This window comes from Salvelinus fontinalis, chromosome 4 (genome assembly GCF_029448725.1).
Source record: "Salvelinus fontinalis isolate EN_2023a chromosome 4, ASM2944872v1, whole genome shotgun sequence".
Lineage (NCBI taxonomy): Eukaryota > Metazoa > Chordata > Actinopteri > Salmoniformes > Salmonidae > Salvelinus > Salvelinus fontinalis.
Window position 1 is genome coordinate 16,616,028 of NC_074668.1, and position 24,338 is coordinate 16,640,365.

General features: G+C 43.1%; 3 protein-coding genes across 3 annotated transcripts in view; 2 read left to right on the forward strand and 1 right to left on the reverse strand.

Moving 5' to 3' along the window:
• LOC129853185 (unconventional myosin-Ih-like) lies at positions 1-17,382 on the forward strand. Its single transcript, XM_055918940.1, has 31 exons — positions 1-162; positions 382-497; positions 813-1,011; positions 2,562-2,642; positions 2,909-3,088; positions 3,176-3,274; positions 3,483-3,596; positions 3,706-3,777; positions 3,963-4,082; positions 4,182-4,249; positions 6,217-6,322; positions 6,546-6,626; positions 6,780-6,871; positions 8,085-8,179; positions 8,330-8,376; positions 8,607-8,687; positions 9,021-9,126; positions 9,318-9,435; positions 9,717-9,830; positions 9,912-9,988; positions 10,070-10,138; positions 12,749-12,833; positions 13,048-13,210; positions 13,322-13,405; positions 14,279-14,372; positions 14,479-14,534; positions 14,693-14,828; positions 15,070-15,140; positions 15,340-15,437; positions 15,621-15,720; positions 16,713-17,382. Exons 1-31 carry the CDS (start codon positions 37-39, stop codon positions 16,737-16,739), a joined length of 3,075 nt encoding a protein of 1,024 aa, XP_055774915.1. The 5' UTR covers positions 1-36; the 3' UTR covers positions 16,740-17,382.
• kctd10 (potassium channel tetramerization domain containing 10) lies at positions 17,378-24,116 on the reverse strand. The gene is made up of 7 exons (XM_055918939.1): positions 24,029-24,116; positions 22,049-22,262; positions 20,023-20,192; positions 19,549-19,635; positions 19,381-19,433; positions 18,876-19,071; positions 17,378-18,584 (listed from the first exon to the last, which is right to left on the reverse strand). The coding sequence occupies exons 1-7, from the start codon at positions 24,029-24,031 to the stop codon at positions 18,372-18,374; spliced, it is 936 nt and encodes a 311-aa protein (XP_055774914.1). The 5' UTR covers positions 24,032-24,116; the 3' UTR covers positions 17,378-18,371.
• Positions 24,100-24,338, forward strand: part of LOC129853182 (ubiquitin-protein ligase E3B-like) — a 17,603-nt gene continuing 17,364 nt past the window's right edge. Inside the window, exon 1 of the mRNA XM_055918937.1 lies at positions 24,100-24,123. The gene's annotated coding sequence lies outside the window, so the exon portion shown is untranslated. The remainder of the gene's footprint in view (positions 24,124-24,338) is intronic.

The window sequence follows — 24,338 nt, forward strand, 5'->3', positions numbered from 1 at the left end:
GGGCATAAGGCACAGGGTGCCCAGGGTCAGCTGGACATGGAGGGGGCTCTGACCGCCCGAGACCGCGTGGGGATCCAGGACTTTGTCCTGTTGGACACCCATACCAGCGAGAATGCTTTCCTAGGCAACCTGAAAAAACGCTTCAGTGAGGACCTAATTTATGTGAGTTTGGAAGTGGCTAACTTAGTACCATCATTATGATATACAGTATGTAGTATCATGTATAATGACGCCATCATTTTAGACTCACTTGCAGACCCTTTTTTGGTGCAATAGTTGAAGGAAAAATATATTATGAGCAACTTTCTGGGATTTTTAGCGAATGTTTTAGAACTATCAACTTACAGATATACTGTAAACCTGTTGTTTCTTCCTGTGCAGACCTATATAGGCACTCTGCTAGTGTCTGTGAACCCCTACAAGGAGTTGGATATCTACAGTAAAAAACAGATGGATATATACATGGGCGTCAACTTTTTTGAGCTTCCACCACATATGTGAGTGTGTTACATCATTTTTTGTGCATGTCTATCTGCATGTTGAAATTGTATTGTTTGTCACTCATGAGATCAGATGCCAATCCACAGTATAAGCCCACACACGGTACAACGTTTATACAATGTTTATACAACATCGCTGTCTGACGTCTGTCTGGGTGCAGGAATAAAGCACAGGAGCAGCATTTACCATATATATGATTTTCTTTCATTATTCTCATTCCTTATTGGCCCAGCATCTGTGTAGAAATGATTCATTGTGGAATGCAAAATGTGCATATCACTTGACACAATCCGTTTTTTTGATTTTTGAAGTTATGCCCTGGCGGACAACGCCTACCACACCATGATGACTGAGGCCAACAACCACTTCATCCTCATCTCTGGGGAGAGTGGTGCCGGCAAGACCGAGGCTTCCAAGAAGATCCTACAGTACTATGCTGTGAGCTGCCCCAGTACCACCCTACTGGACAGCGTCAGGGACCGGATGCTGGTGTCCAACCCTGTGCTAGAGGTCTGATCAGACTGTTCTTAGCGCTCACTATTATCACACATCTGTTCAGATCTGCTCTCTCACTATTTGTGCTGTGCTATGTTTATTGTCATCATAGCTGTTTAGTACAAATAGATCTGGGACCAGGCTATCACACATCCTGGATCACATAGTAGGGTTGTTCCACGAAATGAGTCATTTTGATATTTTAAGTAGGAATTGTGCCCCAATATTGGATTTTAAAATCCTGTTATATTAAATGAAGTGCACTTTAAATAGACCACATGGAAAATGAATTATAAAAAATATCCTATATATGAATAAAGACTTGCTAAAGTACCAAAATTCAGTATTCTCTGTGACTTACAACCAACATTTCTCCAAGTTTTCACCATCACTGTAAAGCCGTAGTTATTTTGTTGCTTTTACAAAGTAATTTCTGAGGATAATTATGTATTTAATGTGATTATTGATACATTTTAAGGTAAAACAAAACCTTTCCCTCATTTTAAGGTCAACCCTGTTATGTTAAGTGAACTCTCGTTTTAATATGGTGAAACTGTTCCTTTTAAAAAACTTTTTTCCAAAAGACACATTGAACACGTAATAGTTAAATCATAGTGTAGAAGCAGGCGAGCTGGTTCTACTCTTTACGTAAAAGCAGGCGAGCTGGTTCTACTCTTTACATAAAAGCAGGCGAGCTGGTTCTACTCTTTACGTAAAAGCAGGCGAGCTGGTTCTACTCTTTACGTAAAAGCAGGCGAGCTGGTTCTACTCTTTACGTAAAAGCAGGCGAGCTAGTTCTACTCTATGTTAAAGCAGGTGAGCTGGTTCTACTCTTTACGTAAAAGCAGGTGAGCTGGTTCTACTCTTTATGTAAAAGCAGGTGAGCTGGTTCTACTCTTTACGTAAAAGCAGGCGAGCTGGTTCTACTCTTTATGTAAAAGCAGGTGAGCTGGTTCTACTCTTTACGTAAAAGCAGGCGAGCTGGTTCTACTCTTTATGTAAAAGCAGGTGAGCTGGTTCTACTCTTTATGTAAAAGCAGGTGAGCTGGTTCTACTCTTTATGTTAAAGCAGGTGAGCTGGTTCTACTCTTTACGTAAAAGCAGGTGAGCTGGTTCTACTCTTTATGTTAAAGCAGGTGAGCTGGTTCTACTCTTTTTGGACATATTGGGGTGTGGGCCTAGCATAACACGTTAACCGTGTTACCTATACATAGACAGGCTAGAATGTTATTTTAAAAATTATAATTTTTAGAAGCTTGCATTCAATTGCCCCTCCGTGTTGCATACAACAAGCTTCCATTCCCCCTGTCACGAGGGGATTTATGACTGATTTAAGATGAAATCATCAACCCTGTTACTTTATTTGGCACTTAATAGGTACTTACTATAGTCTTTTTTTATAACCTCTTGAGATAATAAAATATAAAAAACTTAAGTTGAACATCAATGTTAGATGAAATGAAAAGTGTTTTTTCAACAAGTTACACTACCCAAAAGGGACTCATTTCTTGGAACAACCCAGTAGTAAATATCTCAGTGATTGATGCCTCAGTGTTTCCCAACAGGCTTTCGGCAACGCCAAAACACTGAAGAATGACAACTCTAGTCGCTTTGGAAAGTACATGGATATCCAGTTTGACATCCAGGTAAGGAATGATGGAGACTATGGGCTTATGTTCTTATAGTGAGCAGACGACATGAGTATTGGTTTTTCCTTGAAACACTTTTGCTCCACTTGATTTTAATGGAACAAAGCAATTCTATTTAACCCAGGACCCATATTCACAAAGCTTGTCAGTGTAGGAGTTTCCCAGGTCACCACTCCTACTCTGAGACGATTTGTCAATTCAGGTCCAGGTCTGGTAAGCAGTTCATTGAGGCTAATTGATAATTGATCACGTTTACCCTCCAGGGGGATGCCGTGGGGGGCCATATCCTGAGCTACCTGCTGGAGAAGTCCCGAGTGGTCCACCAGAACCACGGAGAGAGGAACTTCCACATCTTCTACCAGCTGGTGGAGGGAGGGGAGGAAGACCTGCTGCATCAACTAGGCCTCGAGAGCAACTGCCAGTACTACAGTTACTTGGTGCAAGTATGGGCAACCACTGTGGTCCATTGATTGGCTAGCTAGGGCTAGGCTAACTGCCACTATATAATGGCAACTCCTTCTCTCAAACAGGACGAGTGTGCCAATGTGACCTCAATCAATGACAAGAACGACTGGAAGACGGTGAGAAACGCCCTGTCCGTCATCGACTTTGACGAGAGTGATATACAAGTAAGTTGCTGTCACACTGTTTGTGGAAACAGCTTTTGTGATGACATTCATTCAAATGAGCTGTATATCTTATTGAAATATACTGTGCAGTACTAGGCTGCACATACTTTTGCTTTGTGTATATGTGTGTGTGAGGGGAGCTGCTTACACACAGCCGGCCACCATCCTAACCCTATTCCTAACCCTCACATGTCTGCATTCTCTGCAGCACCTATTTGGGATCATAGCAAGCGTCCTTCACTTAGGGAATGTGCAGTTTGAAGCTGACAGCAAAGGCTACGCCACGTTGAACAAGAACACAGAACTCCGCTGGGTGTCAACAGTAAGCCTTGTTATTCCTTGGACACTCCGCAACGACACCATGCCAAAGCCCTGGAGACCACAGTCTACCTACACTTTGCTGACTTTGTGTTGCGTGTGATCATCTGTAGTTGCTGGGGATTAATGTTCAAGTACTACAGGAGGGGCTGACATACAGGAAGATTGAGGCCAAAACAGATGAGGTGAGAGAGTGAGGAGGGGTAATGACTAACTGAATTAACTAATTATTAATGAACTGCACTTACTAGTGGTAAACCCAGTACTCTTTCTCATTCATGATTTCAGCTGTTTCAATCAGATGTGAATTTGCATGCTCTTGTCAGGTTTGGAATTATGTAATGTTTTCCTTTTTTAAATCACCATCCAGGTGCTCAGCCCGTTCACAGTGGACCATGCCATCTATGCCAGAAATGCCCTGGCCAAAGCCATCTATGGACGCACCTTTACCTGGCTGGTCAATAAGATCAATGATTCCATGGAGAATAAGGTTAGCAGATACTGTAAGTGATAAGCTCATGTCAAGATGGAACAGGAGCCCTGGTGATCTGTGTGACTGACCACTGTTTCCTAAAACCTTTTTCGACAGGAACCGTCAAGGAAGACAGTCATTGGTCTCCTTGACATATATGGCTTTGAGGTTTTCTATGTCAACAGGTAGGTGGAACCAGAGCCATATATTTAGAGTTAGGACATTGATGTTTCCACATTTTTATGCATTTACATGACACAGTACAATCAAATAATTCCATATGGCAGCCATGTTAGCTCCCCATGGGCAATAGCAGTTTATGGAATTTTCTTAATTTTGAACAAAGCTATGTAACTGAACCTCTAGAATTAAAAGTAGAATCCAAATACTTGTCATGAATGGATCAATTGAAAGCTCAATGGCATCAACATTCCGTCCGTTTTAAAAGTTGTCCGAACTCTATATATACAGTGCATTCGGTAAGTATTCAGACCGCTTGACTTTTTCCACATTTTGTTACTTTACAGCCTTATTCTAAAATTAATTATATATTTTTTTAATTACATTTTAAAAATTAATATTTTTTTTCCCTCATCAATCTACACACAATGCCCTGTAATGACAAAGCAAAAACAGGTTTTTAGACAATTTTGCAATTAATTAAAAATGAAAAAATGAAATATCACATTTACATAAGTATTCAGACCCTTTACTCAGTACTTTGTTGAAGAACCTTTGGCAGCGATTACAGCCTTGACTCTTCTTGGGTATGACGCTATAAGCTTGGCACACCTGTATTTGGGGAGTTTCTCCCACTCTTCTCTGCAGATACTCTCAAGCTCTGTCAGGTTGGATGGGGAGTGTCACTGCACAGCTATTTTCAGGTCTCTCCAGAGATGTTCGGTCGGGTTCAAGTCCCAGCTCTGGCTGGGCCACTCAAGGACCTTACGAAACTTGTCCCGAAGCCACTCCTGCATTGTCTTGGCTGTGTGCTTAGGGTCGTTGAACCGTCGCCCCAGTCTGAGGTCCTGAGCGCTCTGGAGCAGGTTTTTATCAAGGATCTCTCTGTACTTTGCTCTGTTCATCTTTCCCTAGATCCTGACTAGTCTCCCAGTCCCTACCGCTGAAAAACATCCCCACAGCGTGATTCTGCCACCACCATGCTTCACCGTAGGATGGTGCCAGGTTTCCTCCAGACGTGACGCTTGGCATTCAGGCCAAAGAGTTCAATCTTGGTTTCATTAGACAAGACAATCTTGTTTCTCATGTCATATGCCTTTTACTGAGAAGTGGCTTCGGTCTGGCAACTCTACCATAAAGGCCTGATTGGTGGAGTGCTGCAGAGATGGTTGTCTTTCTGGAAGGTTCTCCCATCTCCACAGAGGAAATCTAGAGCTCTATCAGAGTGACCATCGGGTTCTTGGTCACCTCCCTGACCAAGGCCCTTCTCCCCGGATTGCTTAGTTTGGCCGGGCGGCCAGCTCTAGGAAGAGTCTTGGTGGTTCCAAACTTCTTCCATTTAAGAATGATGAAGGCCACTGTGTTCTTGGGGACCTTCAATGATGCAGAAATGTTTTGGTACTCTTCCACAGATCTGTGCCTCGACACAATCCTGTCTCGGAGCTCTACGGACAATTCCTTCGACCTCACTGCTTGGTTTTTGCTCTGATATGCACTGTCAACTGTGAGATCTTATATAGACAGGTGTGTGCCTTTCCAAATCATGTCCAATCAATTGAATTTACCACATGTGGACTCCAATCAAGTTGTAGAAACATCTCAAGGATGATCAATGGAAACAGGATGCACCTGAGCTCAATTTTGAGTCTCTTATCAAAGCGTCTGAATAATTAAGTTAATAAGGTATTTAAAAAAAAAAAATATTATACATTTGCAAAAATCTCTAAAAACCTGGTTTTGCTTTGTCATTATGGGGTATTTTGTGTAGATTGATGAGAACATTTTGTTCTTTAATCCATTTTTGAATAAGTCTGTTACATAACAAAATGTGGAAAAAGGGAATGGGTCTGAACACTTCCCGGATGCACTGTGTAGCTCTGGGTGGAACTAGGCTGTGCAGTAAATTGTAGAAAACTGGTGGGCTACATTTTAAGGTACACATCAATTGTTATTTGTTGTATGTCCATTCCAGTTTTGAGCAGTTCTGTATAAACTACTGCAACGAGAAACTGCAGCAGCTTTTTATCCAGCTGACCTTGAAGTCGGAGCAGGAGGAATACGAGGCAGAGGGCATTGGGGTACACGTAATCTTTCCACACACGGATATTTATCTATCCTATTCTATCCGGTTCTATTTAGTCAACATGTGTAATATGGCATTTGTACCTTGTCATTGTATTACTTTGTTGTTATAGTTACTGTTGCATCCTGCAATGCCTTGTGTGTTTATGCTGAGTTTAGCTTAGGTAGTATTCCCGTAACTCACACGTCTTCCCATCACCTATTTCCTTTCATCTTCAGTGGGAGCCTGTCCAGTTCTTCAACAATAAGATTATCTGTGACTTAGTGGAGGAGAAACACAGGGGCATCATTTCAGTACTGGTGAGGACACACAAATGGCACCCTATTCCCTATCTAGTGCACTACTTTTGATCAGGACTCAACCCATAGAGTAAATTAGTAACATGATGCATCCTATTGCTCTTGGGAAGGACATAGGCTGAAATGAAAGGGATGATCTTGTTGCTTTCTCAGGATGAAGAATGCCTGAGACCTGGAGAGGCCACTGACTTCACATTTCTGGAGAAGCTTGAGGAGAAAATGGGCAGTCACCCTCATTTCATCACGTGAGTTCAGCTATCTCCCTCGCTCCCCGAACCACAGTCCTGCATATGTACATGTTGACCACACACAACCTTTCTCACGGATATACAACAGCGTTAATTCAACCTCTCTTATCACTTAAGTTCAAATCCCTAACCCCCCCCCCCCCCCCCCCACCTCACGGGCAAAACATTTTGGTGGCTCCCTTCTTGACGGCAGAGAGAAAACATTTAATTTTCAAGTTAATTTCCTGCAATTCCACACATGTACATCATTTGAGTCAATTGGAGGTGTACCTGTGGATGTATTTCAAGGCCTACCTTCAAACCCAGTGCCTCTTTGCTTGACATCATGGGAAAATCAAAAGAAATCAGCCAAGACCTCAGAAAAAAAATTGGTTCATCCTTGGAAGCAATTTCCAAATGCCTGAAGGTACCACGTTCATCTGTACAAACAATAGTACGCAAGTATAAACACCATGGAACCACGCAGCCGTCATACCGCTCAGGAAGGAGACACATTCTGTCTCCTTTGGTGCGAAAAGTGCAAATCAATCCCAGAACAACAGCAAAGGACCTTGTGAAGATGCTGGAGGAAACAGGTACAAAATTATCTATATCCACAGTAAAACGAGTCCTATATCGATATAACCTGAAAGGCTGGGAGGCTTGTAAGCTGAAGAACACCATCCCTACCGTGAAGCAAATTTCACCCAACTTATTGTGGGAAGCTTGTGGAAGGCTACCCGAAACGTTTGACCCAAGTTAAACAATTGAACTGAAATACTAATTGAGTGTATGTAAACTTCTGACCTACTGGGAATGTGATGAAAGAAAGAAAAGCTGCAATAAATCATTCTCTCTAATATTATTCTGACATTTCACATTTTTAAAATAAAGTGGTGATTCTCACTGGTCTAAGACAGGGCATTTTTACTAGGATTGAATATCAGGAATTGTGAAAAGCTGAGTTTAAATGTATTTGGCTAAGGTGTATGTAAACTTCAGACTTCAACTGTATATGCAGTATATTATTTTTGGTGGTCTGGGGCCCCGTAACGTCCTGGGGCCCTAAGCAACCGTTTGTCACTTATGCCTGAAGCCGGCCCTGGATGGACCTCTTGTCCTATTCTGAACCTGTGAGTCGACACAGTAAGAAGGCTTAGGCTCTATCTTTAATTGCCTCTCACTCTTCATCCCCCCCCCCCCCCCTCTCTCTCTGTCCCATTGACTGCAGGCACAAGTTGTCTGACAAGAAGATACGTAAGACGCTGGATAGGGGCGACTTTCGCCTTTTGCATTACGCTGGGGAGGTCACCTATGGCGTTGTGGGTAAGGGATCCCATGGTCTCAGGCCCAGTGGTGGCATTACCCTCCTCTTCAATGTCCCTACATGTCCTACTTGTAGATTTCACTGCCACTCTCACGTGTCCCTTCTCACTCACCACTCTTTCTCGCATGTTGTTGTTTGTGTCATCCCAGGGTTCATCGACAAAAACAATGACATGTTATACAGAAACATCAAAGATGTAAGTCTGCAGGTTTCTACTGATGGATTATGTGAGACAGGGGAGGAAGGAAGGAGGGGAGGAAGGGGGGGGGGGGGGGAGAATGGGACTCTTTTCAATTGGTTCCTTAATTATTTACTCTCCTGTAGAAGTTTTGTAAATAATACAAGAGGAGGGGAATGCAGTGAATTTGCCCAATTGGTTTTGAGTATCCACTTTGATGCGTGGTGTGTGTGCATGTGTGTACACAGGTGATGCGGCAGTCTAAAAATGCCATAGTCAGAGAGTGCTTTGCTTCCACAGAGTCGGATAGCAGGCGGCGACCAGAGACGGTGAGAGCTCACCAAGTTTTCCCCACCACTTTCTTGTCTGTCCCCCTGAAGTCACAATGACATTGTTTTTTCCCCCTTGTACACTGCCTCAATAGTATAACATATTGTACAGTATAGCTGGATAGGAACACACAGTTTTCAGAATGACGGACAACTGAGAAAAGTAAAAGATGTCTCTGTGTTTATATTGGATTATTTATTGTCCACTTATGCAGCATTTGAACGTCATTTACCTCTGTAACTGGCAGCCTGTTGTGGTCCATCATCCATGTGTATTTGACAGATAAACTGTTGGGGGACTCTACAACTGATCCCAGGCCTGTTTCTCTGTAGGTTGCTAGCCAGTTTAAGAGCAGTCTGCTGGGACTGACAGACATCCTCATGTCTAAGGAGCCCTGGTATGTGCGCTGCCTCAAATCCAATGAGTCCAAACAGCCAGGTGAGAGACCCTCTGACCTCCACCACGTGCACAATATCATCACCAGCTGGTGGTACTTCCAAACTTCAATCTACTTCAATCTGTCAACTGTGTTTATGAAGCAATTTCTCCTTCATTCTCTCTCTTTTTCCCTTTGTGTCTATTTCTCCCTCTCTCTTTTTTTGGCACACACACAAACACACACGCTACAGGCCGTTTTGACGACGTGCTGGTTCGGCACCAAGTGAAGTACCTGGGGCTGATGGAACACCTTAGGGTCAGACGGGCAGGTTTTGCATACCGACGCCGCTACGAGTTGTTTCTGCAGAGGTAGGCCAACAGAACTTGTTGCTTTAGTAGACCACATTGATTACTTTGTAGAAACAATATTTTCCTTATAACATTAGGTTTCACCGGCAAATGATTCGACCAGAATCTTTGAAAGATTTTGCCTTTACTTGAGCTGTTGATATCAAATAATGAATGAATTTCTTTATTCTGTCCCCTTGGGTAATGTTGTGTTGCATTTTAACACAAACAAGCACAGGCATTACAGGCATTCCAAATACTGTACATCTAGGACAATGAGGTGATGTGTGATCCACCTCCAGATACAAGCCCCTATGCCCAGCCACCTGGCCCCATTGGAGAGGAGTGGCTGCAGAAGGAGTGGAAGTGCTGGTGCAGCACCTGGGATACCTACCAGATGAGTACAAAATGGGCAGGTGAGAGCAGTTTGGGCAACTCATTTCTCCTCCACTAGATTGGTTCTTACAAATCTCTGTTACTTTTCCATTTCACTCTAGAACCAAGATATTTATCCGCCACCCCAGGACACTTTTTGCCACAGAAGATGCCTTCGAGGTCTGCAAACATAAACTTGGTAAGGGCATGAAAAATAAGAGAAATCAAGAGATTTTCTTTACTTGCATAGAGATTTCAATATTATTAATGGATATTACAGCATCAAGGATTCAGGCCCAGTACAAGGGATACCGGCAAAAAGGAGAATTCAGAAGACAGAAAGAAGCTGGTAAGTGACAGCAAAGCTACATGGATGTGGTCCTCTGTAGCTCAGTTGGAAGAGCATGGCACTTGCAACACCAGGATAGTGGGTTCGATTTCCAGGACCACTGATACAGTGCCTTCAGAAAGTATTCATACTCCTTGACCTTTTCACACATTTTGTTACGTTACAGCCTTATTCTAAAATGTATTAAATACATGAAAATCCTCAGTAATCTACAGACAATGGCCCATAATGACAAAGCGAAAACAGGTTTTTAGAATTTTCTGTAAATGTATAAAAAATAATTACCCTTTTCTATGAGACTCGAAATTGAACTCAGGTGCATCCTGTTTCCATTGATCATCCTTGAGATGTTTCTACAACTTGGAGTCCACCTGTGGTAAATTCAATTGATTGGACATGATTTGGAAAGGCACACACCTGTCAATATAATGTCCCGCAGGTGACAGTGCATGTCAGAGCAAAAACCAAGCAGTGAGGTCCAAGGAATTGTCCGTAGAGCTCCGAGACAGGATTGTGTCGAGGCACAGATCTGTGGAAGAGTACCAAAAAATGTCTACAGCATTGAAGGTCCCCCAAGAACACAGTGGCCTCCATCATTTTTAAATGGAAGAAGTTTGGAACCACCAAGACTCTTCCTAGAGCTGGCTTCCCGGCCAAACTGAACAATCGGGGGAGAAGAGCCTTGGTCAGGGAGGTGACCAAGAACCCGATGGTCACTGATAGAGCTCTAGATTTCCTCTGTGGAGATGGGAGAACCTTCCAGAAGGACAACCATCTCTGCAGCACTCCACCAATCAGGCCTTTATGGTAAAGTGGCCAGACGGAAGCCACTCCTCAGTAAAAAGCACCACAGCCTGCTTGGAGTTTTCCAAAAGGCACCAAAAGACTCTCAGACCATGAGAAGCAAGATTGTCTGGTCTGATGTAACCAAGATTGAACTCTTTGGCCTGAATGCTAAGCGTCACATCTGGAGGAAACCTGGCACCATCCCTACGGTGAAGCATGGTGGTGGCAGCATCTCGCTGTAGGGATGTTTTTCAGCGGCAGGGACTGGGAGACTAGTCAGGATCTAGGGAAAGATGAACGGAGCAAAGTATAATCAAGTCAAATCAAATTTTATTGGTCACATACACATGGTTAGCAGTGAATGCTTGTGCTTCTAGTTCTGACAGTGCAGTAATATCTAGCATGTAATCTAACAAATTCACAATAACTACCTTATACACACAATTGTAAAGGGATGAATAAGAATATATACATATACATTTATGGATGAGCGATGGCCGTGAAGCATAGGCAAGATGCAGTAGATGGTATAGAATAAAGTATATACAGTACATATGAGATGAGAAATGTAGGATATTTCGACATTATTAAAGTGCCGTTATTTAAAGTGACCAGTGATACCTTTATTAAATCCATTTATTAAATGTATTAAAGTGGCCAGAGATTTGAGTCTGTATGTTGGCCGCAGCCACTCTATGTTAGTGATGGCTGTTTAACAGTCTGATGGCCTTGAGATAGAAGCTGTTTTTCAGTCTCTCGGTCACAGCTTTGATGCACCTGTACTGACCTCGCCTTCTGGATGATAGCGGGGTGAACAGGCAGTGGCTCGTTGTTGTCCTTGATGATCTTTTTGGCCTTCCTGTGACATCAGGTGCTGTAGGTGTCCTGGATGGCAGGTAGTTTGCCCCCGGTGATGCATTGTGCAGACCTCACTACCCTCTGGAGAGCCTTACGGTTGTGGACAGAACAGTTGCCGTGCCAGGCGGTGATACAGCCCGACAGGATGCTCTCGATTGTGCATCTGTAAAAGTTTGTGAGTGTTTTAGGTGACAAGCCAAATTTCTTCAGCCTCCTGAAGTTCAAGAGGCGCTGTCGCACCTTCTTCACCACGCTGTCTGTGTGGGTGGACCATTTCAGTTTGTCAGTGATGTGTACGCCAAGGAACTTAACTTTCCACCTTCTCCACTCCACTAAAGAGGTATTTTGATGAAAACCTGCTCCAGAGCACTCGGGACCTCAGACTGGGGTGAAGGTTCCCCTTCCAACATGACAATGAAGAATGGGAGAAACTCCCCAAATATAGGTGTGCCAAGTTTGTAGCGTCATACCCAAGAAGACTCGATGCTGTAATCACAGCCAAAGGTGCTTCAACAAAGTACTGAGTAAAGGGTCTGAATACTTATGTAAATGTCATCTTTCATTTAAACTATATGTTTCATGTTTCATGTTTTTGCTTTGTCATTATGGGTTATTGTGTGTAGATTGAGGAAAACAACTGTTTAGTAGAATAAAGCTGTAACGTAAGAAAATGTGGAAAAAGTCAAGGGGTCTGAATACTTTCCAAAGGTATCGTGTAGACAATGTTTGGATGCATGTCTAAGTCGCTTTGGATAAAATCATCTGCTAAACGGCATAGATATATTATATATCATAATGTGTGTAACATGACAGGATAAACAGTGTGTCTTTTTGGAGAGCAGAAACACTGTAGGCAAGATACAGTATATATTCATATCACTGGCCATGCAAACATCTACAGACATTCAATAAATTCACATTTTTCTCCATCTTGATTTGATACCTGTTGTGTAATGTGTTCTTTAGCCACCAAGATTGAGACTTGCTGGAGAGGAGTACAAGCCAGGAAAGAGAAAGAGAGGAGACAATGGGCTGTCAAGGTCATCAAGAAGTAAGAGGAGGGAGGACAAGATCACATCTTTAGGCTCTAGCACTGCAATGTTGATCCATCAACCAAAATAACATATCATAAATTTATACTCTGAAGTTTATGCCACAAACTACAGATCCATAGTGGATTAAAGCCTATAATGTTCAGCACATTCCCAGAGGGCAGTGTTATTATTAATACTGTAGATGACCAATTATGTACTTCTTTATTCCAGGTTTATTAAAGGATACATGACCAGAGGGGAGGCAAAGACTACTGATAACTCTGAATACCTGGCCTTTGTCAGACAGAACTACCTAAACAGGCTGAAAGACAATCTCCCAAAAACGGTTCTGGATAAAATCAGCTGGCTAACCCCTCCACCTGTATTGACTGAGGTATTTATTCACATTGGAATTCAATTACATTGAATTGAGGACAGCTATTTTGGTGTTAATGGGGAAGCTCAGTGAAATGTCTATTGGACTGTGCTTGCTCTTCTTCTACAGGCCTCAGCGATCCTGCGTCAGCTCCACATGTGTGTAATGGTGACGAGGTACGTCAGAGGGATCACTGCACAACAGAAAGCACAGGTAAGGCTAGGATTACTCCAGAATTGTCCCTTTTAAATTATGATTTTATCAGGTTTGAAGGTAAGATCCAGGTGCAGACAGTGTCGAAGTAACAAAAGTTTATTAAATCGAACACGGGCAGGCAAAGGTACAGGACGGCATGCAGGCTCAGGGTCAGGTCAGGCTGAGGTCGGTAAACCAGAGTAGTGGGGCAAAGGTACCCGGCGGCATGCAGGCTTAGGGTCAGGTCAGGCAGAGGTCGGTAAGCCAGAGTAGTGGGGCAAAGGTACAGGACGGCATGGAGGCTCAGGGTCAGGTCAGGCTGAGGTCGGTAAACCAGAGAAGTGGGGCAAAGGTACCGGGCGGCATGCAGGCTTAGGGTCAGGTCAGGCAGAGGTCGGAAAGCCAGAGTAGTGGGGGCAAAGGTACCGGACGGCAGACAGGGTCAGGGCAGGCAGAGGTCGGTAATCCAGAGTAGTGGGGCAAAGGTACAGGACGGCAGGCAGGCTCAGGGCAGGCAGAAAGGTCAAAACTAGAAAACAGGAACTATAGACAATACAGGAGCAAGGGGAAAACCGCTGGTAGGTTTGATGAACAAAACTAACTGGCAACAGACAGAGAAAACAGGTATAAATACACAGGGGATAATGGAGAAGATGGGTGACACCTGGAGAGGGGTGGAGACAATCACAAAGACAGGTGAGACAGATCAGGGTGTGACAGACTTACATCATGGACATAGTAGACAACGTACTGTTGTTGTATCCCTTACCTTTTTAGTGCCCTGTATAGCCTATGCTGTGTAACCAATTTGTGATCACAAAGATCCTATAAATCATAATTCTTTAGTTAGTTCTATGTTGATTATGTTCATTCCTTGTCTCACCCTCCCAGCTTCAACTCAAGGGGATCACCAGTGTTATCTTCAAGGGCAAGAAGGACAGCTACCCTCAGAGTGTCTCCCAACCCTTTGTGGACACCAGGATCAGTCAGTATATAGTAGCAGATATCTGCTAATTACATGTGTCATCTTACTCACACTCGTATTTTAGGATCAAGTGCAAAAGGTGGCATTTGATATGTTATATTTTCAGGTGAACAGGACATCAACATGAAGGTCCTGCAGATAATTCGCCATGAACGCATCAAGGTAATTAAGACATTTGCATTGCAGTATGTCCTTAACCCTTAAACTCTTATTTTTGAAATTCTCACTTTCTCTATCATTTTAAAACCCTTAACACTATCACTTTCTCTCCCGCTCCCTCCCTCTCTCCCAATCTCTGTTCTCTCTCTCTCTCTCTGCAGTATAGCGTACCAGTGGTGAAGTATGACAGGAATGGGTTTAAACCCCGACCTCGGCAGCTCATCCTCACGCAGACGGCTGCCTATGTGGTGGACGAGGCCAAGATCAAACAGAAAGTGCAGTACACTACTCTGAAAGGTGAGCCTACAACATGGTATGGATGTGATGCATGGGGTTTGAGCTTGTCTGGTCTCACTTGCAAAATAGATTTGATTTCAGTGGGGCGAATCCTGATTTCCATCTGCATCAAATTTTCACAATGGATTATTAGTTTAAAATTCAACTGAAGTGTAAGTTAGGAAAATACTGGTAATATATATAATATACAGTTTGTTTAAAAGTGTACTGATCTGTGTGAGTGCTGCTTACTCCATTGCAGGTGTGTCTGTCAGTACCTTGAGTGACGGCATCATAATTTTCCATATTGCAAGTGAAGACGTTAAACAGAAGGTAGGAGGACACTGTCGTCACACAGCATAGTATAATAGCTCGGTAAAGTGAGTGTAGTGCCTCTGTTTTTCAAGTGATTCTAACCAGGATATGTTTAGAAGGAAATCCATCCTATTACAGTGCACTACAGGCCTTGGAACATGGTGCCCTTTCAGACACACCCCTAATGCTACCCAATGTGTCCTGACCTCATGTTCAGGGGGACCTGGTCATCCAGTGTGACCACCTGTTTGAAGTGTTGACCAAACTCAGTGTGGTTGCCAACAAGCAGAGCGCTATCAACGTGGTCCAGGGCAGGTGAGGCTGTGGCTGACAACAGGAGGGATTCTGGGAGTTCTAGTCCGGTGGATCAAGTAGCCAGATGAGCTAACTTATGTTTATTTCATCTTTATTTATTTAGCCAGGATAGTCCTCTCCGTAACACGTGCCACTGTTTTCCATGGAGTCCTGGATGAATATGATTATGCTGTTGTTTTTCAGCATCTCGTTTCAGATACAGGCGGGGAAAGAGGGCATTGTGGACTTCAGCAGTGGCCAGGAGTCCATGGTGTACAAGGACAAGAATGGACACCTCATGGTGGTGAGTAATGCTATTGCTGCTGCTGAGAGGAGCCTGGTCCCAGACCTGCTTGTGCTGTCTTGCCAACTCCTATGGCCATTGCCCACCATCCTTTGCCTCAGATCTGGGATCAGTCTTGTGCACAGTTGGCTAGTATCACATGCTTTCTGCTGACTTTAGCTGCTAGAAGAATAACAAGTCCTGTATTGTCCACACAAAGTGGAACGTTTCCTTTGGCTTCCTCGTGGCATTATACACAGAACAGACAAACAAATATTGAAACCACTGTGATCACGTTGAAATTATATCATATATACTGTATAAAATGTTAAAGGTCCAATGGAGCTGTTTTTATCTCAATATCAACTCATTTCTGGGTAACAATTAAGTACCTTACTGTGATTGTTTTCAAAGAAAATTGTTAAAAAAAAAAATGCTACTTAGCAACAAGCAATTTCTCAAGCAAGACATTTGCTAGGACTGTCTGCGAGTGGTCTGAGTGGGGAGGGGAAAACTGAAAGCTAGATGTTATTGGCAGAGAGCTTTGGAACTCTTATTGGTCTAACTAATTTACTGCCTGGTGATTACACCAGCTAGGCCAAAACTCCATCCCACCCAAACAGGCTGAAATTTCAGACAGTCTTCTCAAACAGCTTTTGCACTAAAAGGCCAATATCAACATTTCCACAGTATTATTCCAATTTCATAGTGTGGAAGTACATATAAAACACAGGAATATCACATTTTTGACTGCACTGGGCCTTTAACAAATGTTTGGAGTAAGATACAGTGATTGTATGGTGGTCTGAAAGGCATGCACTATCTTGTTATGGACACAGTCAACCATTTAAAAAAAAGAAATGCAGAGTCTGAAACAGAGGGACTACATGGGTGTCCAATACAAATATCTAATTTAATTGCAAATGGTTTTTAAATGTTTTCTGTTCCCTAATGAACTTGACGCAGGTGATCAACACATGCAGGCTGAACAAATAACATATTTGTCACTCTAGGTATCCACTCGGACCAAGGCTCGGTGACCTGCTCAGTGCCCAGCAGATACACACTAAGGAGAGAACGAATAAGGTCTCAGGAGACTGACCAGGCACATTAGAACCTGTGGACAACATCTGGATTAGACCTAGAATTCTGCTCCTGTATAGCCTGATTCCAGATCTGTTTGTGTTGTGCATATATTTAACTCAATAGCCAGTTGGCAAGACACCACAAACAGATATGGAATCAGGCTGAGTTTTATAGAGATGAACCCCAAAACAGAACTACAACGGTTGTTTTCATGAAAGCTACAAACCATTGAACATTCTCTAGGCAGAGCTCATAAGAAAATAAATCCCCCTTCTTATGCGCCCATCCTGTCTAAGATAATTGACTGGAGACAAGTGTTCATTTAAGGGACCAAAACAGCACAAACCTATAAGGATCTTTCTTTGTGAATTCAAGGCTAAGGCTAAGCATGTGTATACTGGTTTAGTTTTTCAGTTGTAAACAATACATTACTACACTGTTGAATGAGAGCAGAATGCATTGCTCTCTAAAATAGTCAACTACATTTCTTTGCACTATATCAAACCATCAGGCTACTCTTGTATAGGAATCATTGATCGATTTTGCAACATGTACCATCATTTTACACTTCAAATAAGAGTAAACGCAAACATTCTTGTAGAAATGTTTTATTTGTTATAAGGTATGTATAAATATGTAAAACATTTTGTGGTACAATTGTACAGATGAATCTACAAGTACTGTGTTTGTTAAAAGGGGACACAGTGTGTAGATGTACGGTTAACAGGTCTAATTCTCTGCCTGTTAAAAGCCCTCCTTGGGTTGAGCTCTGGTTTCAGACATTCATTTCAGCCTTGGAGCTCTTTCAGCCCAGATAACACTTCACACCACAGCTCAAGTTGTCTCCTTTTAAACAATCACTTACATGGCATGAAGGGACATTGCATTAAATGGAAAATCCTATTCATTAAAAAAAAGAGGTTGTGGAAGAGTGGAGGTACTCGATTGTATGATATTTTGATTCAACCGATATTCACAGAATGGGGCAAAAGGAAAATACAACGATTTAATTGGAAATTGATAGCGGCCTGTCTCAGATTGTTTCAATAATGCCCCCTGGTGGACTGTTTTTGTAGAACACCTGATTGACTGCCATTATAGTGTCTCCATACACATCAAATATCCAGAAACTCAGCAACAGGCGTAATGATTCTTGTTCTTCTTGCTGCAACAAAGCAAGGACCAAAGACAAATGCATGATGCTGACATTTTAATTCCCTCCAGTATAACCACTGACAATTCCATTCCACACAATTGACGTCCCATTCATAATCCAATTCACATTCACACATAGTAGAAAATCCAACCACCTCCTAACTCGGCCTCCACCAGCCTCTGAGACACTAAACACCCCAAAATGTTGGATGACTCAGACATTCTTCCTCAGAGTACTACATGAAACAACTTCACCACTACACACAAAGTCTCTCCTCAGCAGTGGGCTCCCGCTGTGGGGGACTGGTGAGAGAAGAAGAGAGAGCGAGGCGCTGGAAGTAAGGCACACACATGGTCCACTGAGAGTCCAGGATCAGACATCCAGGGATGGGCTGGGCTTTGGATGGTCAAGGGGGGTGGTCAGTCAGGGGTTACTGGTGGTGGTGTGTGCGATCGTCGGGCCGCTTGACGTGGATCCTGCGGACCCTGTCAATGCGCTCCTCGTCCTCGTCCAGGTGGTGCGAGCGGCCAGCGGCACCCCCTGTAGCCTCCAGCAGAGCGTTGTCAGGACCCCTCCCATCCTGGGACTCATACAGCAGGATGTTGAGGGTCTCCTCGTAGATTCGTGCCTCAGGGAATTCCACCTGGAGAGGAAGGGGTTTATGTATTTAGGTCTGCCGGGTCATTATGGTATCTGAATGCCAAGAATGCCTGTACTTTGTAGCAAAGAAAATGTCCCAATGGCATATTAAAGTATACTTTTCTACAGTAATCTAACAGCAGGCTAGCGACAACAAACTCCCAAATTTGGGTAGTTTACTAGAGGTGTTCTACCTTCAGAGCCTTGAAGCCAGAGACATGTAGGTGCTGAGTCTGTGTTCAATAAAATATCTTAAGATTATATGCCATTGCAGAGCGATTTTTTTTTGCATTACCTTGGTCTGCTTCTTCTCTGTGGCGTAGACGATGGAGGTGCAGCACACCTCAGCGATCTTGCGTCCCTGACCGTAGAAGGACCAGCAGCAGATCTCGTCGCCGATCACATCCTTGATGAAGAGCACACGGTTGTTGAAGCGCAGCGACAGCTTGTCAAACAGCTCAATGTTCTTCAGCATGTTGTCGTCAGAGTTACTGCATGGAGGGAAGGATGGGGAAGCCTGGTTAGTGATAAGAGGTCGCGTTCCACGCCAACTAGACTGCAGCCACGTAATTGCTGTCGCACAGTAACCACCTATTGTGTGCCATGTCATCGACTATGCAGTCGGACATCAGATTGCTATATCATATGTGGTTAGGTGATGTTAAACACTTATCCAGGCGTTGTGAGATCTGGCAGCTGGCTACAATGTAGTCAGCCTGGGATGTGGACTGCACTTAAACCATACATTTCACATTACATTCATCATTTACACGTCTTTAATAGATGTAAGAATCTCTCACCTGGTGTAGGAGTATTTGTTGTTGCTTCTGTTGTATAAGAGTTTGACAGTGGGCTATGTAGACCCAAAACAGGAAAAAGTCAGTCAGAATTGAATACGTGAGACTAGATCTTCTCAAGTAAATACTGGGCGTGTCCTTCACTCTGATGCGTGACTTGGTCAACAATACCTTATTAGAGGTGGCGATGAGTCTCTGTTCTTCCTTCAATGATGTCACCAGAGGAACTTTACAGAACGGCTCGTATGACTCTTTGTTCTAGAACACCAATAAAAATACTTGAATGGTAAAGACAGATTTGAGCTAGAATGGATGATTTTTAACATAAGTCCTCTAACAGATAGATGCAGATTGAGTGAGTTGGCTGGGCCCGTAACGGTGTATGTGTAGAATGTAGTGGCAGTGGGAGGTAGAGCTAGTTGAAGAGTGGGGGTGGAGGGATGAGACTGACCATTTCACACCATTGTGCCAACCCAAACAGTATTGGCTCTGATATTTTCCTTTTGACATGTCCTTTCCAGCACGGTTCAAGCAACTATGGTCGATGCATAACCAAGCCTGTGCAGTGCAGTTTGGCTCAGCTCAGTACTGTGAAAAGGGGTAAAGAGTGAGAGGAGAAACGAGCAGTCCCGAGGGTGACGTTACCTGCAGGGCAGCCTGACACTCATCAGCCAGGCCCTGGACCAGATAGTATTTGGCCTCAGCCATCAGCTCCTCAGTCTCCCGACGACTCTCTGGGAGCGGCACAGCCCCGTCTCTAAGGTAGTTCAGAATCGTCCCAAAGTGTTTCCCACACCGGTCAATCAGGATCCAGCCTGGACAGGGACAACCACCAGCTCAACTTAGTGGCCATTTTCATTTTTTAAACTGCTAACAAAATACTAGGCTGATCCCAGTTCTGTTTATACTGTGTGTAACTCCTAAGCTCGATGTCATGCTCGTGACTAGGGCTGTGGCCGTCACAAAATCGTCAGCCGGTGATTGTCAAGCAAATAACTGTCGGTCTCACGGTAATTCACAGTTAATTAACAAACACATTTAGCATCTCCTTGCTTCCACACATAGCCTATAAGCCATTGATGCAGACCTTTGAAACATCTACGTTTTAAAAAGTCTAATAAATCCATGTAATATAGCCTACACCTTCACAATGAATCCATTATTTGTTTTAGACAGGTCTAAAGAAGCATGATATGTAGAAAATGTAGTCCATTTCAGAAGAACAGAATAGCATATTATGAGTTGTTCTCATGTTAGGTCCTGATATGGCTGTGGGCTACACTAGTTCATTTAGCAGACAAGATTTGCCTAGAATTCCATGGCATTATTTTACAGTATGAAAAATACAATTGAACAAAGCTGAATAAAATAAAACATTTATCCAAACGATTTGAGGGAGTGCGCATATGCGGCTATTCTGTGTTGAGCGGTTAACAAAGAAACAGGTACTCCTATATGGTTAATTTAACTTTAGTTATGATACAAATGTTTGGCAATATGTTTTGATTTCTAATATATTGTAAGGCTGCATGATGCGACGAATGATGACTTAAAAAAGTCTCTTGAAAAGCATGAGCTCGCCTTTGTTTTTTGTGCAAGTTGTACACACTTCATTAGTCTCTCATTCACAATTTGACAAGCACTTGATAATGCCTCGAATTTCATGGTGGCATCCCCTTTGTGACTAATGCACCCTGCGATTTTGCGTGTAATGCTTTTATTATAAAGATGCATTTTTATGGTGAAAATGATCTTCCCCAAACTTAAAACTCATGTGCTGCTTATGTATGCCAGTTAGCCTCTACACTCCTTGTAAAGCAGATTAATCTGCTTAATTTTAAGAAGTTATTTGGCCACTTTAGATGTGATACTAACCTTATCAAAACATATAGGCCTATGGGCTAGACTACATGAGGTGTGGGACTATGATTCGAAAAAGTCGCAAAAAAAGGCAGTTTCTTATTCTGTGATATATAACTCAAGTGATAGGCTAATATTGTCACCCATCAGTCTATTCTTGATTTACATATACTAAATAATATGTAAGAAATTTGTTTTGATTTAGAATGGACCATTATCATGCACCTGTCTCAAAACAGGGGCAACGGGAAAAAATACATGTCATCTATGCACATAAATAGCGAATTGAGGACGCTTTTCCCTTGGTTCATTTTCGTGCCAGCCAGGTAGGCTATACTCCTGTTGTAAAGATAAACAATGTGCTTAATATTAGGAAAGTTGAGAAATAAATATAGTAGTCCTAGTCTATAGAAAGCTGATCGGATCCTCCTCCTTTCAGTAGAGGCTATCACTGTGTTTTGTTGTACAATTGCATAGCCTACAGAAATGTTGCGCAATATGAGCTCATGGGTTCTCATGAAGTGTTTAATTAGATTTTCGAATACATTTGCATTGATGTCAAAGTGATTAGAGGGACAATAGAGTGCCAGGCAGTTAGCAAGTTTGGTAGGCTACTAAGGACCATCAGCGGCATCAGAGCTTGGAGAAGCCTAATTACCGTGACTAACCGATCACGTGGAATTGGACTGCCTTCATGACTCATGACCACTGGTGTGGCGGTAATAATACAGGTGTTAAAGACTCCTCACTCTCACTACCGCCAAATGTATCTGAAATGAGTGGTGCCATGGAGGTCTGACAGATACAGTACCTTCACTGTCTGTGAGGACTTCCATCCTGCCGCTGAACATGGCCTTGAGCATGGTGTCCTGCTTGGTGAGGGTCTGCATGGTGGTGTAGTAGAGCGCCCCGCCCACGTTTAGCTTCACATACTTGGAGCTGGGACTGGAGCCCTTGAAGGAGGTGGTCCGGGTTGTAGCCGCCGGCACTGCCGAGCTCACCACGCTCTCTCCTGACATCTCTTCCTGTGACGGGGGCACAAAACACCCCAAAGTCAGGTGTCAAGATGGCAAACAGGACAATGAGCCGCATGGACAGGTCAGCTTTGGAAAACTAGTCCATTCAATCGCACATTGACACCAAGCCTTTAACTCTAAATTGCCCTTATGGATTTGGGATCGGAAAGGATTAGCTAGCTAGATAGGTAGGACCAATATGATTATCAATTCTTACAACTATGACTTGTCCAGTTAGTTGCCCTGCCACTTACACACCCCGAATGGCAGTTAACTTTTGTTCTGGTGAGTTCAGACAGACAAAGACTGACAAAACCAGCACTTTATATTCTACAAAACGCCCATGATATCCTTTACAGTGATCTAACTAAAGCATAACTAGGCGTACCCCATTCATAGATGCTAATGACCTTTAGCGTTTATTGATTAAGGTATTTTCTACCCGGGGGACTGTTAAGTGCCCAACTGCTCGGTCTTAACTAGCCCAAAGGCCGGCTGATGGCGATATTGAGTCGTTTAATCTTACCGTCCAAAGGGAATCTATGCAGCCGGCTATACACTCGTACCCCCGTGGACCGGTTCAGACATAAAACATTTTCCCTTCGGGCTGCAAAGGCGTCTATTTTCTGCTTAACTCGATTTAAGACTTCTCTGTTTTCATCTACGCGGGCCGGGCGCCATGGCTTCGGCAGACCCGCTCTCACTTGCGGCCAAAGCCAGGCCACTGGTACTTTTCAGTTGGAATTTACATAACAATGGCTTACTGTGAACTGTAACTCCTCACCACCAACCACAGGTGGCCTCATGAGCCCACTCTGGTAATCAGATGGGAGGAGGAGAGGAGGCTCGTGTGGGTAAGTAGGGGTCCCCTTCTTGGTTGGGTAACTGATTCTGGGCCAGCCCTAGCATCTTGGGGGCCCTAAGCAAGATTTGGTTGGGCACCCCACCTTGTGGGCAAAACACTTTATTCGCCCCCCCTCTTGACAGCAGAGAGAAAGTTAATGTCCTATATTATAAACATTTTGCTATGGGGCGGAGAGTAATTTTTGCAGTTTTAAAGCTAATTATCTGCTATTATTCACATTTGCCATTGCTTATGCCATGTTAATGATCTGAGTGAGAGTGACTAACAAAATCAATGGGGACCCCATGGAGGTCAGGGCCCCTGAGCACGGGCAGTATTCTGCCATTACTACTACACGTTTGGTAAATTAGTCTAGCCAGCTATCCAATCTAAAAATTGTTAGTTGACATGGCTAATTGAGTGAGTGACATAAGATAATGTGCTGATGCACAAAAAAAATCGTAATTGCACCTTGTGTACCCTACTATTTTGAGAGTAAGTTGAAACCCTGACAGAGTCGTCGTCATCGGCATAAAAAAACAAAAACAAAGCCCCGAGGTTTATGATAAGTTAATACAGGCCCTGTTCAAAAATCCTCCTGTCAGCCCGAGTTATGGAAACACAGTTTCCCTAGTATCACATAAGAGTGCATACTAGTGGTACAGTCCAAAATTAGTAATAAGGTCTTTGGAGTAACGGTAAGCTCGCCTACATTATTGCGCTAAAGTAAACGTAACGTTTGCTAAGAGTTCCGGTTAGCTAGCTAACGTTAGCTAGCTAGGAGACCTGAACCAAAGACGGCTAAACGTTAGCTAGCTAACTTAGGCAAAACGGACAAATACGTCGACATTTCACCAATTAGTGATGATTTATTCAATTGTTTTCTATTCCGAAAGTGTCTTTTAAAACAACATTGTTCAGTCATATTTACCATAGAACCCCCCAACAGACTTCGGAATTCGACGAGCACCAGCCCCAAGAATCACCTGCTTCCGGACCAGCAAACAATTGATTACGTCATTATAGGTAGGGACTGTGCGCACCAACAAATTAATAATTTTCCCTTTTAATTTACCCTGCATTTTGTCTCATCATTCATTACTAAATTAGTTGACGGAATTGGTTAAAATGGTGCAATGGCCCATTTTGCTTATTTTCTCTAAAGTTTATAAAATGTATTGTTCTTAATAATACACTGAAACACTTCTTCAACACAAAGTAGAATATTCACCAGGTCATTG